This window comes from Aethalodelphis obliquidens, unplaced genomic scaffold (genome assembly GCF_003676395.1).
Source record: "Aethalodelphis obliquidens isolate GAN/ISIS:26980383/991018 unplaced genomic scaffold, ASM367639v1 scaffold103, whole genome shotgun sequence".
Classification (NCBI taxonomy): Eukaryota; Metazoa; Chordata; class Mammalia; order Artiodactyla; family Delphinidae; genus Aethalodelphis; species Aethalodelphis obliquidens.
The window spans coordinates 1,088,044-1,108,125 of record NW_020838047.1 but is presented as its reverse complement, the minus strand read 5'-3'; the positions used below and the strand labels follow the sequence as shown (position 1 = coordinate 1,108,125).

Sequence of the window (20,082 nt, the reverse complement as noted above, 5' to 3'; positions counted from 1 at the left end):
CAACGAAACAGCCAAGCCACAGACTCCCTTGTTTCTGACAGCGAAACATGAGCTGGGAGGAAGGAAGATCGCGGGGCAAAGGAAGCCACGAGAAGGGACTTCAGGATGAACGTTCAGCAGAGAAGGAAACGGGCACTCAAACCCTAGATGGATGCTCCAGTCAAGAAACCCAAGAATGGGCCTTCCCTGGTGGGCCAGTGGTTGAGACTCCGCGCTTCCAATGCAGGGGCCGTGGGTTTGATCCCTGGTTGGAGAACTAAGATCCAGAGGGCAAAACATAAAATTTTAAAAAAGGAAAAAAAAAAAAAAAAGAAACCCAAGAATAACAGCAAGGGTCCTCAAGCATCAGCCAGCACAGTGACAAAGAAGGGGACAGTCGTTAGGGATCTGGGGCACTAAAGTGGACGGGTAGGAAAGCCACCTTCCAGGAAGGTGTGCCAGGAGCCTGGGGCCCAGCACCACTCGGCTGGGGGGCTTGGGAACAAAGGACAATATGGGGACGATGCTCCCAGCGCCTGAGGGACTAGGGAGGTGGGCCGAAGAGGAGGGCGTCAGAGATGGGTTCTTCTCTCCTGTTGTGCGATTAGGACAGTTGAGTTAATTAAACCATCAGGCTTTAATTAGAGACCATTAGACAAGCTCTAAGCAAACCAGGCCTCCGCCTGCAGACGCCTCAGGGTTGAGAAATCCACACCCAGGACAACCAGTCACAGAGGACTAACCCTCCCCAAATAAGGGGACACTTAACCTGTAGCCAATCACGTAATTTCCCTGCTCTGTTTCGGCATCTCCTCTATAAAAGCCTGGCCCTCAGCTCCTGGCTGGTGTCTCCTGACCACTCCCACTGTGGCACTGCCTGATTTGAACAGAATCTTGCTCAAATCAAACTGTTACATTTTTTAAATGCCTCAGTTATGTTTCAACAGAACTCAGAGTTTATAAGAACAGCCGATTACATAATTGGTGCTCATGAAAAATATTTTATTTCTAGATGAAACCTCAATAGACCAAAATAATATCTGCTATATTTTGGCATCTAGGGGAAAAAAGCATGTATACGCCACCATATCAGTGGTGGTCTTTGAAACCCTGGATCACATTTAGGTTTTAGATGTCTGGATCTTCTCTAACTTCTAAATAAATATGCAGAAGTTAAAGAAGTTTATAATTAGAAAACAATAAAGAATGTATATACATATACGTGAGTATCTCATAAGGACTGAGAAATACATTTGCCCGGAGACGAGCTGATCAAATAATGAAGCCTTTAAATGGAGCATGAAGTTAGAAAAACGTCCAGAGGAGCGGTTAAACTGACACCGTAAAAGCTATCAGAGGTCTTACAGAAAGAAGAAAAACAGTGGTAGACACGCCCAGAGTTTCAAACAAGAAAAAACTGAGATGATGTTTGGAAACCTATGACAGAGCTTCCAACACCTCTTTATCAAACCACACAACACAGTTACCGACAGAGTTAGCTAGAGATTTCACGTCGGGGCAAAAACACGTTTCTGAGAGTTGGTGAGCAAGGACTTCCAGACAAAATACTGTTCGAGAGGAACAGCTCTGAGCACACGTGGGAGTGACCCGCCATGTGGGGCAGCCTGGCAGCCCCCCAAAGGGCCCCCGTGTGCAGAGAGAAGGGCACGATGGCTGGGCCCTCACCTGGGGGACAGTTTATGTATATGGGGAATGCCCATCACAGAATGACAAGGGAGACAGAAATAATGAGGGAATTGTCAAAAACCTAGATAGTGGCTGCAAGTCCCAACTAAAACTAGAATCTCTGATACACTTAGAATCTCGGATACACTCTTCCCTTGACCTGCTGATAATTTTTTTTCTTATTTATTTATTTATGTATTTGGCCGCATCGGGTCTTAGTTGCAGCACTCGGGATCTTCTGTTGTGGTGGGCGGGCTCTTCATCGTGGCGCACGGGCTCTCTCGGTAGTTGCGGCGCTTGGGCTTAGCTGGCCCGCGGCATGGGGGATCTTAGTTCCCCGACCAGGGATCGAACCCACATCGCCTGCACTGGAAGGCGGATTCTTAACCACTGGACCACCAGGGAAGTCCATGACTTGCCGATAATTTAATCTCACAGGAAGCCGAGCTAACTGCAACGTAGGGTCTAACTCTGATCACCTGGGGGAAAGGCAGAGCCCAGGGGCAGAGATGTCCAGCGGGTGAGGACTCCGAAGTGCATGCCCACGAGACAGACTGCCCGTGGTCAGGCTTGAACTCCGAAGTGTAAAAGAACTGATTTTAAAAGTTCCCAGAAAATGTATGCATGACCGGAAACTCAAAAGGAAAGATGCTTCAAGAGCAGTGGGAGGGCTTTCCAGAATGAGGTTCTAAGGACACAAATGTGAACTACCTCAGCGGACAAAAATGCAGAGCCACCTGAAGGCACTGATGTGATGCCCCAGGAAGCGGCCGAAAGGACTCCACAGAAGGATCGGGAGAAGGGCCCTAAGAAGAACCTATCACGGCCGTGGCAATTCAAGAAGCTGAAGACCAGAATGAGCTTAAATTAAACTGGCAAAAATGCTAACGACCAAAAACAAAGTGTGTGTGTGTAGGGAGTGCTGCCCCAAGTTATGCTCGAGAAAGGAAGAACAAGAGAGACGCGGAGCCGCCGTTTGGGGTGGATGGAGGTCCTCAGACACAGGAAGAAAGGGAAGGGCCACCTTCCAACGGGAAAGGAAGAACAAAGCCCCATGACAGAAGGGAAACGGGGGAGGAGACTGGGATTTAGAGATCAAACCACTCCTCCCCACAGGCTGAACCCACCCCAGCGGACAGAGGAAATGCAACCAATAATCTGACAGATCGGGCTGCCCTGGTGGCGCAATGGTTGAGAGTCCACCTGCCGATGCAGGGGACACGGGTTCGTGCCCCGGTCCGGGAGGATCCCACATGCTGCGGAGCGGCTGGGCCCGTGAGCCGTGGCCGCTGAGCCTGCGCGTCCGGAGCCTCTGCTCCGCAGCGGGAGAGGCCACGGCAGTGAGAGGCCTGCGTACCGCAAAAAAAGAAAAAAATCTGACAGATCCTGGTGAACCTGGGATCAGGGTCAACTCAACAGGCCAAAGAAGGGCACATCTAGTCCTCATTTTCATAAAGAACACAACAAAACGCCTTGCAGACCATCTGGAAAATCCTAGAACAGTGTATTCGATGAAAGGCTGACTTAGGAGAGGAAGTGAGACGGAGGAAGAGTCTCTTCCAGGAGATGCTGGCTATAGTCAGTTACAGCAGAGATGATGGGGCAGCCGGGGAACAGTCTGGATGGAGGAATGAGAGACGCTCAGATCTCATCTGGCATCCGTCAAGCTCCCCCTGGACGTCCTGGGCAATAGGATGGAGCGATGGGGGCAGCGTGACACTCGTGCGAATCATGGGATCACTGAGTTTACAGTGACTGGGACAGTCTCTTTAGTGAGCTGGGAACATTAAAGGAGGTGGCAGACTTAGAAAGGGACATCTGAAATCTGTGACATGAGGAATAGGAAAAAAAAAAAAAAAACGTAGAGCGTAGCCTTTCAAAAAAGTAGATAACCCTGAACTACCTCCCGGGGTCATGTAGAAAGGAGACCATCAATTTTCTTTCTTTCTTTTTTTTTTTTTTTTCCCTGCTGCATAGCTTGTGGAATCTTCGTTCCCGGACCAGAGATTGAACACAGGCCCTTGGCATTGAGAGTGTGGAATCCTAACCACTGGACCACCAAGGAACTGAGATCATCATTTTCTACGTAGCCCCTCAAAACACAGAGCTAGGGTCTGAAGTCACAGAAGACAGGTGTGTGCTGAAGCGACTTTCTCCGAGTCGGAGGTGCCTGAAGACAGCAAGGACGCTGGGGAGCCAGGGCACAGGGGCCACAGGGGTCCAAGCAGGGGCCAGTGGCCACTTGTCAAGGATGGGGACTCAGCAGGATAAACGTAAGGGCCTTATCAGTTGCTGCTGTAACCAGTCACCCCAAACTTCACAGCAAAAACCCGGTGTCAGCAGGGCTGGGTCCTCCTGGAGGCACCGGGGGAGAGCGTTTCCTCGCCGCTTCCCGGTTCCAGGAGCTGCTTGCATTTCCTGGCTTGCGGTCCCCTCCTCAGGTCACTCTGCTCCCTGGTTCCGACCTCACATCTCCTCGGGCCCTGATCCTCTTCCCTCCCTTATATGAAGATCCTTGTGATTATACTGGGCCCACCCGGATAATTCAAACACCTTTCAACCTTTAATTGAATCCCCTCCGGAAGATCCCCTTTGCAATGTAAGGAAACGTATTCTCAGACTTCAGGGATCAGGAAATGGACATCCTTGGGGGAGCCATTATTCTGTCTAGCACAGGCGCACTTCAACCTCAGAGATTCCGTGAATGCTTCCCTGGGAGGCCTGCGGCTGAAGAGTCTGTCCTCCCCTGTGACAATGGCCCTGACACACCGTCCCGGAACCTTCAGATCTAAACTGTAAAATAATTCTTCCGAAGATACTGACAAAGTTGACCATGTCAGCTTGAGTACAAGTTTAACGTAGTTAATTATAAACAATGAACAGATACCAATCTTTTGCAAAAACACTCATGTTAACTCAACAATTAAATATTAACTTTTTAGTAGCCTGTAAAGTTTATTTCCTTGCCAACCCCTGCTTACGGGCTTCCTTAACCATTTAAACAGAGCGACATACATGACCACGGAACCTGGTGATGACCCTAGAGCTGCAGGCCAGCTCTGGGGAAGAGGCACGAACGCTGGGGGGAAAGTCGTGATTACAATACAATTGCGCAGAATCTGCTGTCACTCTGCTCTTTCTGTGCACGTTTAATCACCAGGCATTTCCCTTGTCTCCAAACGCAACCAGAAGTTAGTCTTTCAAACACAGCTTCCCACTTACATCTCCTTTCAAATTCAGGCCCAAAGGAGAGGTTTTAAAAAGGTCTATCAAATTAGAAAATAATTTCCTCCCTGTATTTCAAGTCAAGAGAAAACCTATCCACACAGATTATAATCAAACACAGTGTAGGAACAATAAAGCCACAAGTAACACTTCTGATCAACCGTTTCTAGCCCTTAGTATATTAAGTGCATTTCTGCAGGACTGTTAACCAGAAGCAAAGCTCACTAAACAGGAGGAGTTAAGGTCAGCGAGGGGGTGGGGTGGAAGCCCCCAGACGCAGACCCCAGCTTCCCACACCAGGGTCTAACTGCAGAGAGCCGGGCCCCGGTCGCCTGGCAGGCCCTTGGGGTGGTCACCTTGCTGTCCTTGTCTGGCTTGGCCGCTGAGCTGCTGTCGGGAGAGGTGGGCGGCCCGGGGAGCACGGTCACCGGGCGACCGCCAGGCTCAGTCTCCAGGGAGGCGGCGGGGAGGCTCGGCGGGGCCGCAGCGCAGGCCAGCGGGGCGCCGACCCGGCCCAGGCTGCCAGCAGCCACGTGGGCAGGGGGACCCATCGGGCCGGGGGGCTGGGGCGAGGCCAGGGGGTGATGGGGCAGCCCCGCGGCGCTCTGAACCTGGATGGGCGTCACGGCCGCCGTGGGGCGCTCCTGGCTGTGTGCCGAGACTGGAGAACGGGAGAGAAGAGCAGAGTGTGACTTGGCTGCGTGCCGCTCACCGACCCCGCGCCAGACCAGCGCGCCTGTCACAATGGTTAAGAAACCACAGTGGTTTAGGAGCGCTTACTTGGTCTTGGCGGGGCCCCTGGACACCACCCTTCCAGATCCCGGGATCAGCCCCCCCGTCTGCCGAGTGCCTGCGAGCCCACTCCACCCAGGGACCCAGCGACACCCCTACAGGGTCAGGTCAGGCTGGCCCCAGAGCGTTTTTATTATCATTGTTCTCCCTTTTCTCAGTAACCATTTTCCTTCCTTCGGTTATTCTGACAGAACTGAACAGTGTTCTCCACCACTGTTACCTAAGACTCTTGGGAGGTTTTCAGTGCTGTAGAAAGAAGACAGCTATTTAAGGTCCAGCTGGGTCTGAAGCAGAGCTGTGATGAAGCTCACACCAGACACTCGGCACGGCGATCCTCAGGGCGCCACGCCGCTGCAGCAGTGGGAGTCGGGGTCACCTGATCTTGAGCACAAAAGTCACATTTTCAAGTACTATGGACATCGCTAGGGTCCACCTAATTTCCTTCAGACTCTCCACCTGTAGATCAGGCTTGAATTCACGCACCACGCAGGCGGAGTCAAGTGGCTGTGACTAGACTGTGCCTGCCTGTCTGTCTCCTAACGCTCTTCATTGATTTTAAAGCTCCGTCTGTCCTTCTCAGCATCCGTTGTAAAAGGTCTGATGTTGGTCGGGGCCCCCTTCCTGGTGCCACCGGCCCGGCCCCCCTACCTGTCCTCACAGCGCTGCGCGCCTGGTTGACGGTCATCTGTCCGGACATGTGCAGCAGGACCTTGGCCTGGGGACTCGTCTGGATGTGAGCTGCTGACACCACGGCGGTGGGGACCCCGGGACCGCCGGCCATGCCGTTCCCCGGGGGCTTCTGGGCAGGCGCTCCTGCGGGGGAAGTGCTGGCCGGTCCCCCACCTCGACTTGTCTGGCCAGCGGTCGACACGGGGACTTTACCCTGGGAGGCGCTGGTCGCTGCCCTGCCGAGACAGAAGCCCAGTCCATCAGCAAGACAGGAGACAGAACAAGTAACGACCAGAAAAACGACGCAGAGCTTACAAACAGAACACGTTAGGAAGTGAATGGAACTATCTGCCCAAGGGTAAGAAGAGCAGATTCAAAGAACGACGGCCCTGAGGCAGAGGACGGTCTGGAAACTGCGTCGGAGAAAATCACACGTCACTCTGCTCAAGGACATACAGTTCCTGGTGTCAGCTCCCACCTGAAGCTAAACATCCCCACCAGCTTCCAGGCCCTGGAGAAGCCGCTCTGTTAGACGACAGGGTCTATGTTGTCACGGCTGTGTCCACGTGCCCTGCCCTCCTCCCTAACTGCCCCGTGTACACGTGCGTGTGTGCACACACTTTGCAACGTCCCCTCTGGCTTCCTTCGAACTACCTTAATCTCATTCATGTTTCAATCCTGTCATTCCCAGCAGCCTGGCCGAAGGCTCAGGCCTAAGACCTCGGGATTCTACTGTTTCAGGTGGATTTCTTCCTTCTGTGACCCTTGATTACAAAGTACGGTGTGTTATTTTTTTAGTAAATTCCTTATTAAATACTCCTGACTCAGTAAAAGTTCCCTGAAAGCAGGGCCACGTGCAATGGTTCTTTTCCATTCCTCTTGTACATGCACCGTTATAGGGGTACAGCCAGCTATCAACAAATATTTACTGGTTGAATTTAACTAAATTAGGTTCAGTGTAGTTTTACGTGACGTATTTTTTTAATATTCTAAATTCACTTAAACAACAATTCTATAGTAACTTTCTACCAAGCAGGATACTCCATTAACTTCAACCTCCTTATTTACCATGAGGAGGAACAGAGAATTTACCGTCAGTAAGCATCTCTCCAGAGCCTTTTGGATAATTTGTATTTGAATCTTATGAAAATGTCTTCCTTCGCTAGCTTGATTTTTTGTTGTTGCTTTGGTTTCTCTCCCTCAGTTGTTGTGGCTTCTTGTTTGTTTTCTTCCCACCAGGGAAGGCCTAGCTGCCATCTTCTGGATGTGAGCGTAGATTTTAACATATACCGAGAAGAAGGTTTATAGTGATGAAAAATCTGCAAGTCAAATGAAAGCTAACATGCTGTCCCCTTCTGCAAAGAGAATGATTGTCATCTGATTAGGCTGCTGGCCAGCCTCTGAATCAAGGCCAACAGCTGACAACATGTCAGTTCATTCAACTATTTACTTAAAATCAGGGACTTTGAGAAATGATTTAACACAGTGAAGCTGGCCCATTTATGAAGAGCCAGGTGGCCCCAAACTGGGGCTTCCTCAATGATGATGCCGTTATAGGTCATTGCATTCGTTCCAGAGCTATTTTCCTCAGTGCCCAGAAAGGGGACTACCTTTAAATAAAGTGAAGACTATATATCTATACATCTAAAGGTCTTGCTTTCTACTGTCCTCAAACACGGTTTCTCAACCTTGGTGACACTTGGGGCCAGAGAGCTCCTTTCTGCGCAGGCTGTGCCGTGCCCTGCAGGTGTCCCGTGTGTCCCTGGTCTCTGTGCGCTGGAGACCAGTAGCACTCCCACCCCGCATCGTGACAATCAAAAATGTGTCCAGACATTGCCAAATTGCCCTGGGGAGCCAAACTGCCCTCATTTGAGAAGGGTGAAGGAGCTATGTCATATTGAAGGAATTCTGTTTCTGTGTTACAGAAAATAATTGTGAGAATTCAGAGGTGACCGCCAAGCTACTGGAACGGCTGGCTGGCTTTCAGCACCTCTTCACCAGGTGACCTCAGACGAGCTGCTTAACCTCTCCACCCCTACGGGCTCGACGGCTGAGTGGGGATCGCGACAGCACATACATCATCAGGGAGCTGTTTAAGGACGTGGCATTAACGCGTGTAACGCGTTTAGAAATCTGCGTGTCTGGCATCTCGTAAGCATCACGTAAACACTGGAGTATTAATAATACCGCTTTTATTTATACTAAATGCTACCTTTTTAATTTTCTGGCAGAAAAATATTGAAAATGGTGTCGCTGAGTCTTCTCACATGTAACTTAAAGCAAATAATTTAAAACCCAGTACGTTTATTGGTAGAAACGTACAATTTCACATACATCCATGCGAAGAGTGAGCTAAAATTTGGAGAATTAGAAGGGATTTCGGCAAATACAGATCGAGATCTTTAAAATGCCGGCTGTGTAACAAGCAACTGTAGTGGGAGGAGGAATCTTGGACAGGCTGAAGACCATGGGAAGGGACCAAGCTGCTCTGTTTAGAACTCAGAGCCCTACCTCGTGACGGGGGCCACATAATTGCCAGGGAAGACCCCTATCTTGCTGGTGTGCATGGACGTGCCCTTGAACCAGCCGTCCTGGCAGCGCTCAAACACGAGAAACATCTCCCCCTTCCTCAGCTCCAGCTCATCCTCTTTCCGGGGGGTGTAGGGATAAATGGCAACATACCTAGAAGAGGAAAACACAGTTGATTTCAAGCTGAGTAACAGACAGACCACAAGATGCTCCAAACACTTCTTTGGCACAAAGCCTTGGATGTTTCATACAAAAGTAAACAGAAAATACAATCCTTTAAGCTGTGGGCAGCCTTGGTCACTGTCCACTGAACTGCCACCTACATAGAAAAGACAGAAGCCTCCTGACTCAGAACTGCACACCTGGTCCTCCCGGTGTGAAGGCAACGGTCCCTCCAAACGGTACTCGTGGGTGCGAAGGAATTACTGCAGCTTCCCAGGGTGCAAGCCTGCTGTGGGGCGTCAGGTGCCCACTGGGAAAACTGAGCCCTTCAGATGGCCCTGGTCAGACTTGGGAAGCAGCCCCGGCAGGAACATACGGTCCGAAATCCCGCTGGGAAGCTCGGCACATGGCTGAACCCAAAGGCCGGCCGCACCCGCGTCCGTGCGCTCAGCCAGGGAAGACGTGGAATTTGCAAGAGTCAAAGGCAAGGCGAGTGCAGATCGCAGAGAGCCCCCGACAGCTCCTCCGTGCGCGGGACTGTGCCCCAACACATGGAGCCCGCGGATCGGCGGGCCACGTGAACCAGGCTCCCAGCGCCTCCTGGGTCGGTCCACACAGGGGAAAAGCTGCCAATGCGAGCTGCATTCGGCCACGGGGAGCCCCTGGACGGGATAATGTCCAGACTTTTCACTGTAGGGGACCTGCAGCTTTTCACGCGCACACTCTGCTAGGTCTGGCCTCTGCCCAGCCCCTCCCGGTTCCCGAGCATCCTTACACAGGGGATGAAGGTGGGGACAAAGCCCTGGCAGGAGCGGCAGAGGAAGGCCGGGAAGACCCGCACTCAGCAGGCCGGCTGCCTGGCGGCCCATCCTCAGACCCACTTAGTTTCTGTTTCCTAACGAACGACACGCACGACCAAGCATACGACACCACCCTGGCACCAGCGCCCCCCAGAGAGCCGTTCCCCGCATCTCTGCTCGGGCTCCGTCCGTGGCCAGAAGGGACGCCGCACTTACACGCTGGGGCGCGTCTGCGGCCGTGAGTGTGTGGTCTGGTCAGCGGGTCCGGCCACGGGTCTGGAGCCCATCCCGGGAGCAGCAACAGCGCCCATGGGGGTGGCCTCCTGGAGCGGGGGCGGGGGGAGAGGAGGATTCATAGTCTGGAGAGAGAGACAAAAAAGAAGAAACAAATGATTAATGCACATCTTTCACAGCAAAGAGGAGGGAAGAGGAATCAGAAACCCATGAAAAAAGACATCGGTGGAATCCACGCAGAGCAGAAGCAGCTGCCCCGTGCAAAAGCCTCCTTGGAGAAGAGTCCTCTTTGTTACCCTTTAAGATCTCAGAGCCACAGCGACCCCTTCCCCAAACAGGTAAGCCATCACACCTGGGAGAAGGGAAAGAAAAAAATGACACAACTGCGTGTAATTTCAAGATGGATGGCTGCACACCAGGACCAGGATCCAAATGCCTTTCAAGGGGGCGGCTATAATGTCACCCTGCTTGCTAGGGATTAATTTGTGATTGTTTCTGCAACCCGAAACTTAAAACACCGCGGAAAACAATTTAGCTGCACTGTATGGCAAACCGTCCCCGCAAGAGAAAATCTCCTTTGATGCCTGGTTTCCCAAAGCCACACACAATAACAAGCCACGATCACTGGGCCATTGCTTTTACTTTTGTTTATTCTCTGCTTAGCTCTGCCAGCTTTTGAAATTGAGGACTATCGAGGCTGGTAATCTTTAACAAGTACACCGTGAGCAGCTGCTGGTTCCTTTATGGGCTCTGCCTACAGGACTCCGTGCCTTTTCAGAATCAATGGAGCAATTGTTACCTTCTGATCTATACACCCCGGATAATTCTTTAGGGTCTGGGTACCGAAACTCCTGGGAAAACAGGCACACAAAGACCTGCCCAAACCCCTACCTCGCCTGCCCTCCCCAAATCTTTGAACCGTTCCACGTAAACACCGAATCAAAGGAGAAATAAGGAGGCTGAAGGCTGCCCCTTGGGAGGTGTGCGTGGCGTCTCCACATCAGCTTAAAAGAAGAAAAAAACCCACGGTTTCTAAACATAGGGAACAGCAATTTGTTTCTATTTTTTTGGGAAAAAAATTGAATCTCATCAACGTGTCCTTCACCTGCCTATTAATGTACACAGTTCCAGAAACAAAATCAACTGAGTAGAAGAGGATATCAAATTTCCAGACACACGCTGCACCCGTTTCACACATTATATTTAATTTTTCGACCTCGGAGAAGGCTTTTTCCACCCTGCAGCCGCGGCAGGACACCCAGTGCAGGATAAACGGCGCATTGCAGTCCCAGGGCGGGCGGGGTCGTGGCGACACTCACAGAGCAGGCCGCCCTGCGCCCCGGGGGCAGCTCCGGGGAGGCACACACGGGCCTGCAGCCTTTACCACCTTTAACCAGGAAAGGCCAGCACTCAATGCCGTCTCAGAGACAAATCGAGATAATCCTGGTAGAAGACTCAGCGCACGTGACCCAGGTGGGTCCTGGGCAAGGACACTGAACAGAACAGCAGCCGGAGGGCGTGAAATCACCCCCAAGTTGTCTCCTCCAGTCTCCCCAGGCCTCACCTCAGAGCCGCGGAGCCATGGGGGGCAGGTGACACAGGGGACGAAAGGAGCCCAGGCCACCCACCCCTGGAATCACTCAGAGCAGAGCCAAGGGCCCACTCGGCTCTCTGAGTAGAATTCCACTGACAAACGGAAGAGAGGAAAACTGTCTGCTGCATCTTCACGTCAGTGACACAGAGGCTGTACTAAACTGGCCCCATGCGGAAAGAGACGGAAAAAAAAAAAGGAGAGACAATCTAGGGACCTGATAAAAACACAGGCCACGCTGGTGGTGACAAATGTAAGAACACATCACCTCTTACAGTTAAAGAATGCAGTGAGGGAATGTTTGGTGTAGGTGACTTTTACAAAGAGCGAGTCAGGAGGCGTCTGAGATCTGGTACGAGAGAGGAGGGTCTCGAAGATCCCAAAGGTGGTGCTGCGGCAGAACGCAGCTCTCTCTCTCACGGGTGGTGCTGGTCAAACTGGGCAGACTTCTCCCCATCGCTGGGCTGCGTATCTTCGGAGAAATGTGCACATGTGTGTGCGCGTTCGTGGGGGGATAAGCGCACAGAAAGACTAGCGATTACACTCAGGCTCCCCAGCGTGGCTGCCCCCTGGGGCCGGTCAGATGCCAGGGCCCCAGCGTGTCCAGGACTGGGCCGGCCAGGAGGTCCCGTGGGCCACTTGGTGAAGACCCCACGCCGAGAGAATCTGGGGACGTGGACGTGCGGGAGCGACCGCGTCCTCCCGTCACCGCACGGCTGGGCGCTGGGGGCCAGGACACACCCTCCTGCCGCAGCAAAGGCACCTGCGGGCTGCTGGGAGTGCAGGACACCTCTGGTCACGACAGCGTTCAGAAGCCAACACCACGCTTGTCACTGCCGTCACCAGACACTGATCTAAAGCAGCGGGGCTGGGAAGCGCGCCCGTGCTGAGCCGCGGGGAGGAGCTGAGGGCCAGGGGAGCGGGGCCGGGCCTCCGGGGTCCAACGCGGGGGACCAGACGTTGGCCGCGCTGTCGCTGAGGCGGGCCTCTGCTTGTGCTTCTGCAGATCCAGACCCTCTCCTAGCCTCTCCACGGGGCGATGGTCTGAGGCCAGAACGACAGTCTCTGAATAATACTTTGCTTAAAACCAGAGCTCGGGGGGCAGGGTCTGTGGTGGGAAATGGTCACGTCTGCCCTGCCCAGGTTCTGTCCCCGACCCACTGATCTCTCGGAAGAGATAGCTTTACACCGCGGAGGACGCCTAGGGTTTGGGGTCAGAAACGTAGATCCTAGCTAGCCCCGGCTCAGCCTTTGAGGGCCGCCCTCGGGCTCCCTCCAAGAAAGAAGTGTCCTGTATGAGTGACCGGTTCCAGGCCGACGGGCCACATCCGCTAGTGGACAGTGAGAGTTCAAGGCCGGACTGTGGCCCCCTCCTCTCTCCCCTCCCTGCACCCAGCCCTGAGGTGCCTGGGGGCCGAGCTCCACGAGGTCCTCACCCTGGGCGAGGGCTGCAGGCCGCTGACCAGGAAAGCGCTTTGCCTGGATGGAGCCTGGGGTTCTGACGGTAAAAGGTCCATGTTCTTTCCGACCGTCCTTCACGTGTGTCTGCCCTCACGTGTGCCCCTCCCTCTTCTCCAGGGTAGAAAAGTGGCCGGTGGCATAGACTTTGGGCATTTCTGGTCCTCTGAGCAAAGACCATTTAATATCCCCCAATCCCGTCATCCTTTCTTCCTGAACATCCGATTCCAATGAACCCACTTTCAACCTCTCTCCAGGGTCTTCCTGTGTCGTGAACTCACGCAGGTGCTTGGCCACCGAGGGGACAGCAGGAGGGGCGGCTGGTCATCCCTTCTCGGGGCAGCAGTGCCACCAACTCCCACAGCATCACCGCCTGCACACGGCCACACGCGTGCAGATACCTGAGTGTTACAATGAGTAGGAAACAGAAAAATGGAAGCACTTATAACCAGTGATTCAAAAGAAACACTCAGGTGTCAGAATTCAATAAGATTAAGAAGGTGGAAAAGTGAGTTTTTCATCTCATCTGGACACTCCCAGGAACTCAGTCAGTCACTCGTGGGCACAGCTATGAAGAAAAGAAAAAAAATTAGAGTATATTTAAAAATGCCAGAGACAGATGCTTGGAAGATGATGTCGGAAGGGGAGATGTAATTAAGAATTTGGTAGATTAAGAAAACCTCTCTGGGAATGGACTTTCTCTCACCAATTGCCTTTGACATGTGAGGAGACACACCCACACCGTTCACTGACTTTGCAGAAATGCAGCAGCAGGTCAGGGAAGCGGCCCTGGCGGCGCCCCGGGCACAGCGGAGGCTCAGGATGGAGGCTGCAGAGTCAGACACCGTCTCACTGTCCTCGTGTCCCCATCACCCAGCTCTGTCCACGGGAGGTAACAGACCCTCAGCGAGGGCTTCGCGAACGAGAAAGCGTCCCGTGCGCCTGCCGCCCTCAGGGCACTCTGACATGGATCAAGGGCCTTGGTTCCTGCGACGCCAGGGTCCTTCTCTGTGGTCGCTATGGAGGTTCTGTCCATATCCTGTCCCCATTCTGGTCGTCAGAACTGCTGCCGATTCCAAACGCTTAACTTATGCTTCTCACGCTGCCAAGCTGGGCGGTCCCGTCCCTACGTGCAGAATCCTGCCCTGACCCTCCAGACCCTCCCACCACGGGCGACAATGGACTCAGTACGTCTTGGCTATCCTAAGAACATGACATCATTTAATTCTGTTTCTTTAAGTGTACACACACACACACACACACACACACACACACGCACACGCACACACACACGCACACATACACACACACACGCACACACTTGTTTTAGTTATGGTTACACACTGTTGGGTGCAATCTGATTTCAACTTGGCCATGGACTGTATCTGGCCTTTTCTGACCTGGCTACCTTGTGACATCTTGTAGCTAAACACCTCTCAGCTGGTCCAGAGGGTCAGGGATCAGCCATCACTTGTTTCACAAGTTCACACTGTGCACAGGACACGAGAGCAAGCTCTTCATCCACCTCCCCTCACAGGATTAGCTGGGAAAAAACCCTCCGTGCCATGAACAGTCTGATGTCTGAATGCGATAGATGTAATACCAGTTTTGCTTCTATTATTAGATAGTTAACATTTTAACTGTTACTTGTGAGAGGTACAGGACAATATGCTCATAATTCCACTCTGAATAAAAGATTAAAAAGTCTCAACTTATGAAAAAGGTGCTGGAAATAATGTTCACGTCCTAGTCCAGCAGAGGTGCTTATCACCAAAAATCCACACCGGTAGACTTCCCTGGTGGTCCAGTGGGTAAGACTCCACGCTCCCGATGCAGGGGGCCCGGGTTTGATACCTAGTCGGGGAACTAGATCCTGCATGCATGCCACAACGAAGACCCGGTGCAGCCAAAACAAATAAATAAATAATTAAAATAAATAAATAGGGGGCTTCCCTGGTGGCGCAGTGGTTGAGAGTCCGCCTGCCGATGCAGGGGACACGGGTTTGTGCCCCGGTCCGGGAAGATCCCACATGCCGCGGAGCGGCTGGGCCTGTGAGCCACGGCTGCTGAGTCTGCGCGTCCGGAGCCTGTGCTCTGCAACGGGAGAGGCCACAGCTGTGAGAGGCCCCGCGTACCGCAAAAAAAAATAAAAAATAAAAATAAATAAATAAATAAAATAAAATGCACACCAGGAAAAGCCTGGTTTCCTTCCCACCATGCCGCCTACGCTTGCTGTGATCGCACTCAAAGTCTTGGGAAAGGTTTCACATTTTAAACAGGATACTTGCCAGGTTGATGGAAGACACAGAGGGTACATGTTACCGAGATTTTTCCACTTAAACCTGACATACTAAATCCAAAGCATTCCTGCCAGCCGACCAGGGACTCTGAGATCTAGACATCTCCCGGGGTGACAGGCAACAGATCTGCTTATAATTAGTTTTCCATTAAATGGAATTGGCATAGACACAGCATTAATAAACCGTCCTCTTGCTGGACATGCAGGCTCTCTTGTATAATCCTGGGATAAAATGGCTGAATGTAAATTAGTTTCTGTGTGTTCATGCTCTCTCGTGACCTGTCGCATCTATACGCCCTAGAGTGCGCCCAGCTAAAATCAACTGGTAATTTACTGTATCGTAAAATTGTTGGCCCACAAGGGCTGAAACTCAGACAGCGCTTCGTCTTTTCCACTAATTAATTTTTCTAAGATAGAAAAGTCAGTCTCTTTTCCCTTAAGAAATGAAATCAGAATTTTTCCACGTGAAGTAGTCATCTGGAGATGGAAATTCCAACAGGTTGTGAATGTCCTGGGGTGGGAAGGAGAAGAGAGGGAGGGAGGGAAGGGAGGAAAGGGTCTTCTCTGGAGATGAGAGGGCACGAAGATTGGGCAACTCAGCTCTGCTCAAAACACCCAGGGCCAAGAGAACCTCAGGGGAACCACCTTTTCATAAAAATTACCTGACTTTCACCCTCTCCCTAAAGGAATCAATGCAACTTCTCCCACCCCAAACAGCTGTACTATCAAGGAAGCTGTCACTGTTCCAGAAATATTAACAAAAAACTTTAACTCTAACTGGAACTTATTAACGTCCATTTAAATTCAGGAACATGCTTAACTCTATGAAAAGCTTTCCAAAGTCTACATCAAGCTAGGTACTATACATCCCACCTTATTTCAAAGTCGGCTTTCAGTTATTCCTAAAATGCATCAAGACAAAAGAAATATAACGTAAGAAAACGAGGCAAAAGGTCAATGAGGGGGACAGGACCAGACGGAGGTAACAACCTGACTAACGTGCAGTGAGGTCCTTGCTGGGGGGTGAGGGGAGGGGCAAACCTGTCTCTAAGCAGCTGAGGAGAGAGACACAGAATTGGCAACATATATAAAGTCCACAGCCTGAAAACAAACCAGCGTGGAGAAGCCTCCCTGTTCCCGGTACAGACAGTGGAGAAAACCCCAGCAATGAGCCAGACCGACCCCGGGGCTCCGAGGAAATCAGCGAGCACGCTGCACCCGCCGTGGCCCTCAGCAGAGGCGGATGCTCTCTCACGGTCACCTCCCTGAGTTCCAGGCAGTGCCGCCTCCCCGAAGCAGACACGACTCTCACGTTATACGCGAGGGCCAGAGGCTCAGAGAGGCTGAGTGACCTCACTGCCGTATCACAAAGGAGAGGCTGGGCTGGACCCCCATCACCGACCACACTGTTTCCTCTGAGAGCATCACAACTGGGAGAGATTCTGTAAAGCAAGCTAAGGGCTGGGGTCCACTGGGGAGAAGGATTTAGTGATCTTTTCTATCCTCATTCAACTCAGCACTGGAAGAAACAGTCTGAAAGTGTAGCGAGGCAGCGGCCCGGACGAGAGAGGCTGGTTCCTAGCAGTTCCCCTGCAGGTTTAGGAAACATGGATTTAAGCCATTGTGCCGCTGCTTCCCGAGGTTGAATTTCTTGTTTCTTCCTTTTCAGTTTTCTCCCCACAGAGTTCTTCTTCGCATCAGCTTCCCTCGACTGCCCTTACTCTTGCTGTTCATTTCCCCGTTAGGCTGTCTGAAAGCACTCAGCGGTTTTGTTCAGACTGTCTGCAGGCTGCGGGGCTTTCTGGAGAATCACACATCTGATAACCTCCAGGGAGGCCAGTCACACAGACCAACAAAAGACCAGGAACCCAAAAGGGGAACTGTAATCGGAGACAGGAATCCGCCCGTCGCGTGACCCGAGGCAAACCACACGGCCTCTAGGATCCCAGCTCCCTCAGTCCTTCGATAAATACGCCTGGTCTAGAAACCCAAAAGAAGCAAAGGTTAAGCCTTCAGAAAATCAGGCTGACCTTTAATGAAAATTAGAAGTTCTCCCCGGAGCTCTTCCTGTAGCCTCAGGCCACCGACCCTTGCCATTAAAATAAAGTGCTGGCTATCGGCCTGAGACTTTGTGATTTTTTGCTAAAATGAATAGAGAGAGGATGAGAGATGGAGACTCCACCCTCACCAAGCATCATGGTGAGCTGTGGTGTCAGGAGGGCGGCAGCCAGCCCACAGGGCTGCGCACCTGTAAGCGGCAGGCGCGGGGGTCCGGCGGGAGGTGGTGGTGCACACTCACCGAAAGGGCGGCCGGGTAGGGGGCCTCTGGCGGGACCGTGCACGCGGGGCCGGCGGTCACCGGGCTGCTCGGGGGCGGGGTCACAATCAACCCGGTGGTACTTATGTGGACCTGCCAAAGAAAAAAGAGTGGATAAAAGAGGACGCACGCGCAACAGATGAGCCCAGCTAAGCCCCGGGCACCGAGTCACAGCTAAACATTTAAGACCCGCACAGCTCCCGTCACTGGGGGAAGGCAGAGGCCCCTTCAGGTTATCCAGCCCAAAGGCCCTATGTGTGTTAGATGCCAGGGAGCCACTTGACAAACACTGGTCACGACAACGTTTCACGCACAGGATCCAGGGCTGCTGGCCTTCCCGACAGCCGCTGCCTCACACGAGTGCTGCCGGGACCTGCCTGGCCTGCAACTAGCCCGTTAACACCTGCCCAAGGATCCTGTTCCGGTGGGTTGTCCTGAATGCTCACCAGTCCGCCAACTCGTGAAATCTACACGACACGCTTAAGGGATCGTGCCACCTTCAGGATCATTTCCCGTGACCTGTACCCTTCCGTGGGGATGCGTCATTAAAACGCAGCTGCCCAGACCGCCGATCGCAGGCAACTATGAACAAAACCTTTCAGGGGACAGGGTCAAGCCAAACTAGCTGTTTTCAAAGGTGTCTTATCGGGACTTCCCCAGCGGTCCGGTGGTTAAGACTTTGCCTTCCAATGCAGGGGGTGCAGGTTCGATCCCTGGCCAGGGAGCTAGGATCTCACGAGCCTCGGGTCCAAAAAACAAAGAACATAAAAAGCAGAAGCAATATTGTAACAAATTCAATAAAGACAAAAAAAAAGAAGGTCCACATCAAAAAAAAAAAAATGTCTTTAAAGAAAAAAAAAGAATGGGTGTGTTAGCCATAACACTACCCAAGATTAACTGATTAGTTACTCAGGTCATTTCATCGCAGGCATTCGGCTACCTGACCAATTTCACTCCCGCTGCACCCTGGGTGTGACTACAGACTGCGGGCGTGGGTTCCTGCACCAACGGGAAGTCTTTCCTCCACTATTAAAGGAATGTGGCTGGCTGCTACCTCGTCTCCCCAGGAAATAATGTTCCACCAATACTGCTGGGCTTTTTGTAACAAAAACTTAACCCCAAACCTAGTTTCCTCAATCCCAATAATTAGGAAAAAGATTATCAAGACAAAGAGAGGCTTAGAGATCAGTTCCCAGACGGCCTGAAGGACTTTCATTTCCTCCCAGGCAAGGAAAACCAGCATGCTAGCACACAGCTGATTTTCACAGGTCAAGTCTGAGCTACGTGGAATCCACATTCTTGTAAAGCTACACCTGTACCTGGCAGCTCATACACTGACTGAACCTATGCAGAGCCAAGGGGCACCTCCACAAAGGCTCCCCGCCAAACCTCAGTTTCGGTCTCTCCTGTGAACCAAAGTCTATTTCCATTCAATTTCTAATGAGACGCACGTGGATTTTTCATCCTAGGATAAAACCTAGCAGCCTCTAGCTATCCTATTCAAGAAACCCGTTTGTGTACGTACTCTGAGGACAAGTACGTACTCTGATGCAAGTTGGCATCACAGGAAACACGAGTCTTTCTTCGAAGATAAATGAGGCTCCGTTCAAAGTGCACGCTGTTACCTAGGAACCTTTGGGGTGGGAAAAACTTGCCAAAACTCAGCTTCCAGGGCCTGACCCTACAAGCCGCGGAGGAAGTCCTCACTAGTGTCTGACGTCTCGCCAAGAGCCCCAGACTGGGAGGCAGGGTGATGAGCTCGAACGAGCCCGTGAACTTGGACAGTCACGTTGTGAGGGCGTGGGGTAGACCACAGGCCGCCTGGGGTCTCTGCCCGCACGGCCCTGGACGTGGAGGACCCTGCAGGCCCCAGTTCCACGCGGGTAAAGGAAGAGACAGAGTCACCAAAGGATGACTAAAGGCAGAAGCAAGCGGCAGGAGTGACCAGGCCGAGCGGGGCAGGTCTCCAGAACGAATGCCCTGAGCAGCCTGGCTTTCCACTGTGCTCACTCCTTCCCGTGGGGCTGCACACTGGCTTGGCTTCCTCCCCGGGAAAGGGCTACGTGGAGAGCGGGGAAAGCAAAGAGGAAGGAGTGGGTGGACCTTCTTGCTTCCCCTGAAGCTGCCGGCAACACAAAAATGCTACAAAGCACTGAACATCATGAATCACTCCTGCAGCTAGCAGAGGGCACAAACACTGAGGGCGCGGCCGGAAGAGCAGACGGACGCCTACCTGCTTGTGACACCACGTGCTTCACAGACATCTGTGCACACCTGTGCTGGGGACCGGCCTGACAGCACAGCCTACAAACCACCTTCCAATTCGCGCATTTGACGGTGC

General features: G+C 52.3%; 1 protein-coding gene across 3 annotated transcripts in view; it reads right to left on the bottom strand.

Annotated features, from left to right (window-relative positions):
- The window catches only part of SH3RF1 (SH3 domain containing ring finger 1), a 159,577-nt gene that overhangs the window by 13,918 nt on the left and 125,577 nt on the right, over nucleotides 1-20,082 (bottom strand). For all 3 annotated transcript variants that reach the window (XM_027096534.1, XM_027096535.1, XM_027096533.1), the window contains 5 exons: nucleotides 17,724-17,834; nucleotides 10,059-10,201; nucleotides 8,863-9,033; nucleotides 6,331-6,587; nucleotides 5,247-5,551 (listed from right to left, as the gene is read on the bottom strand). In XM_027096534.1, the coding sequence (XP_026952335.1) occupies nucleotides 5,247-5,551; nucleotides 6,331-6,587; nucleotides 8,863-9,033; nucleotides 10,059-10,201; nucleotides 17,724-17,834 (987 nt within the window). The remainder of the gene's footprint in view (nucleotides 1-5,246; nucleotides 5,552-6,330; nucleotides 6,588-8,862; nucleotides 9,034-10,058; nucleotides 10,202-17,723; nucleotides 17,835-20,082) is intronic.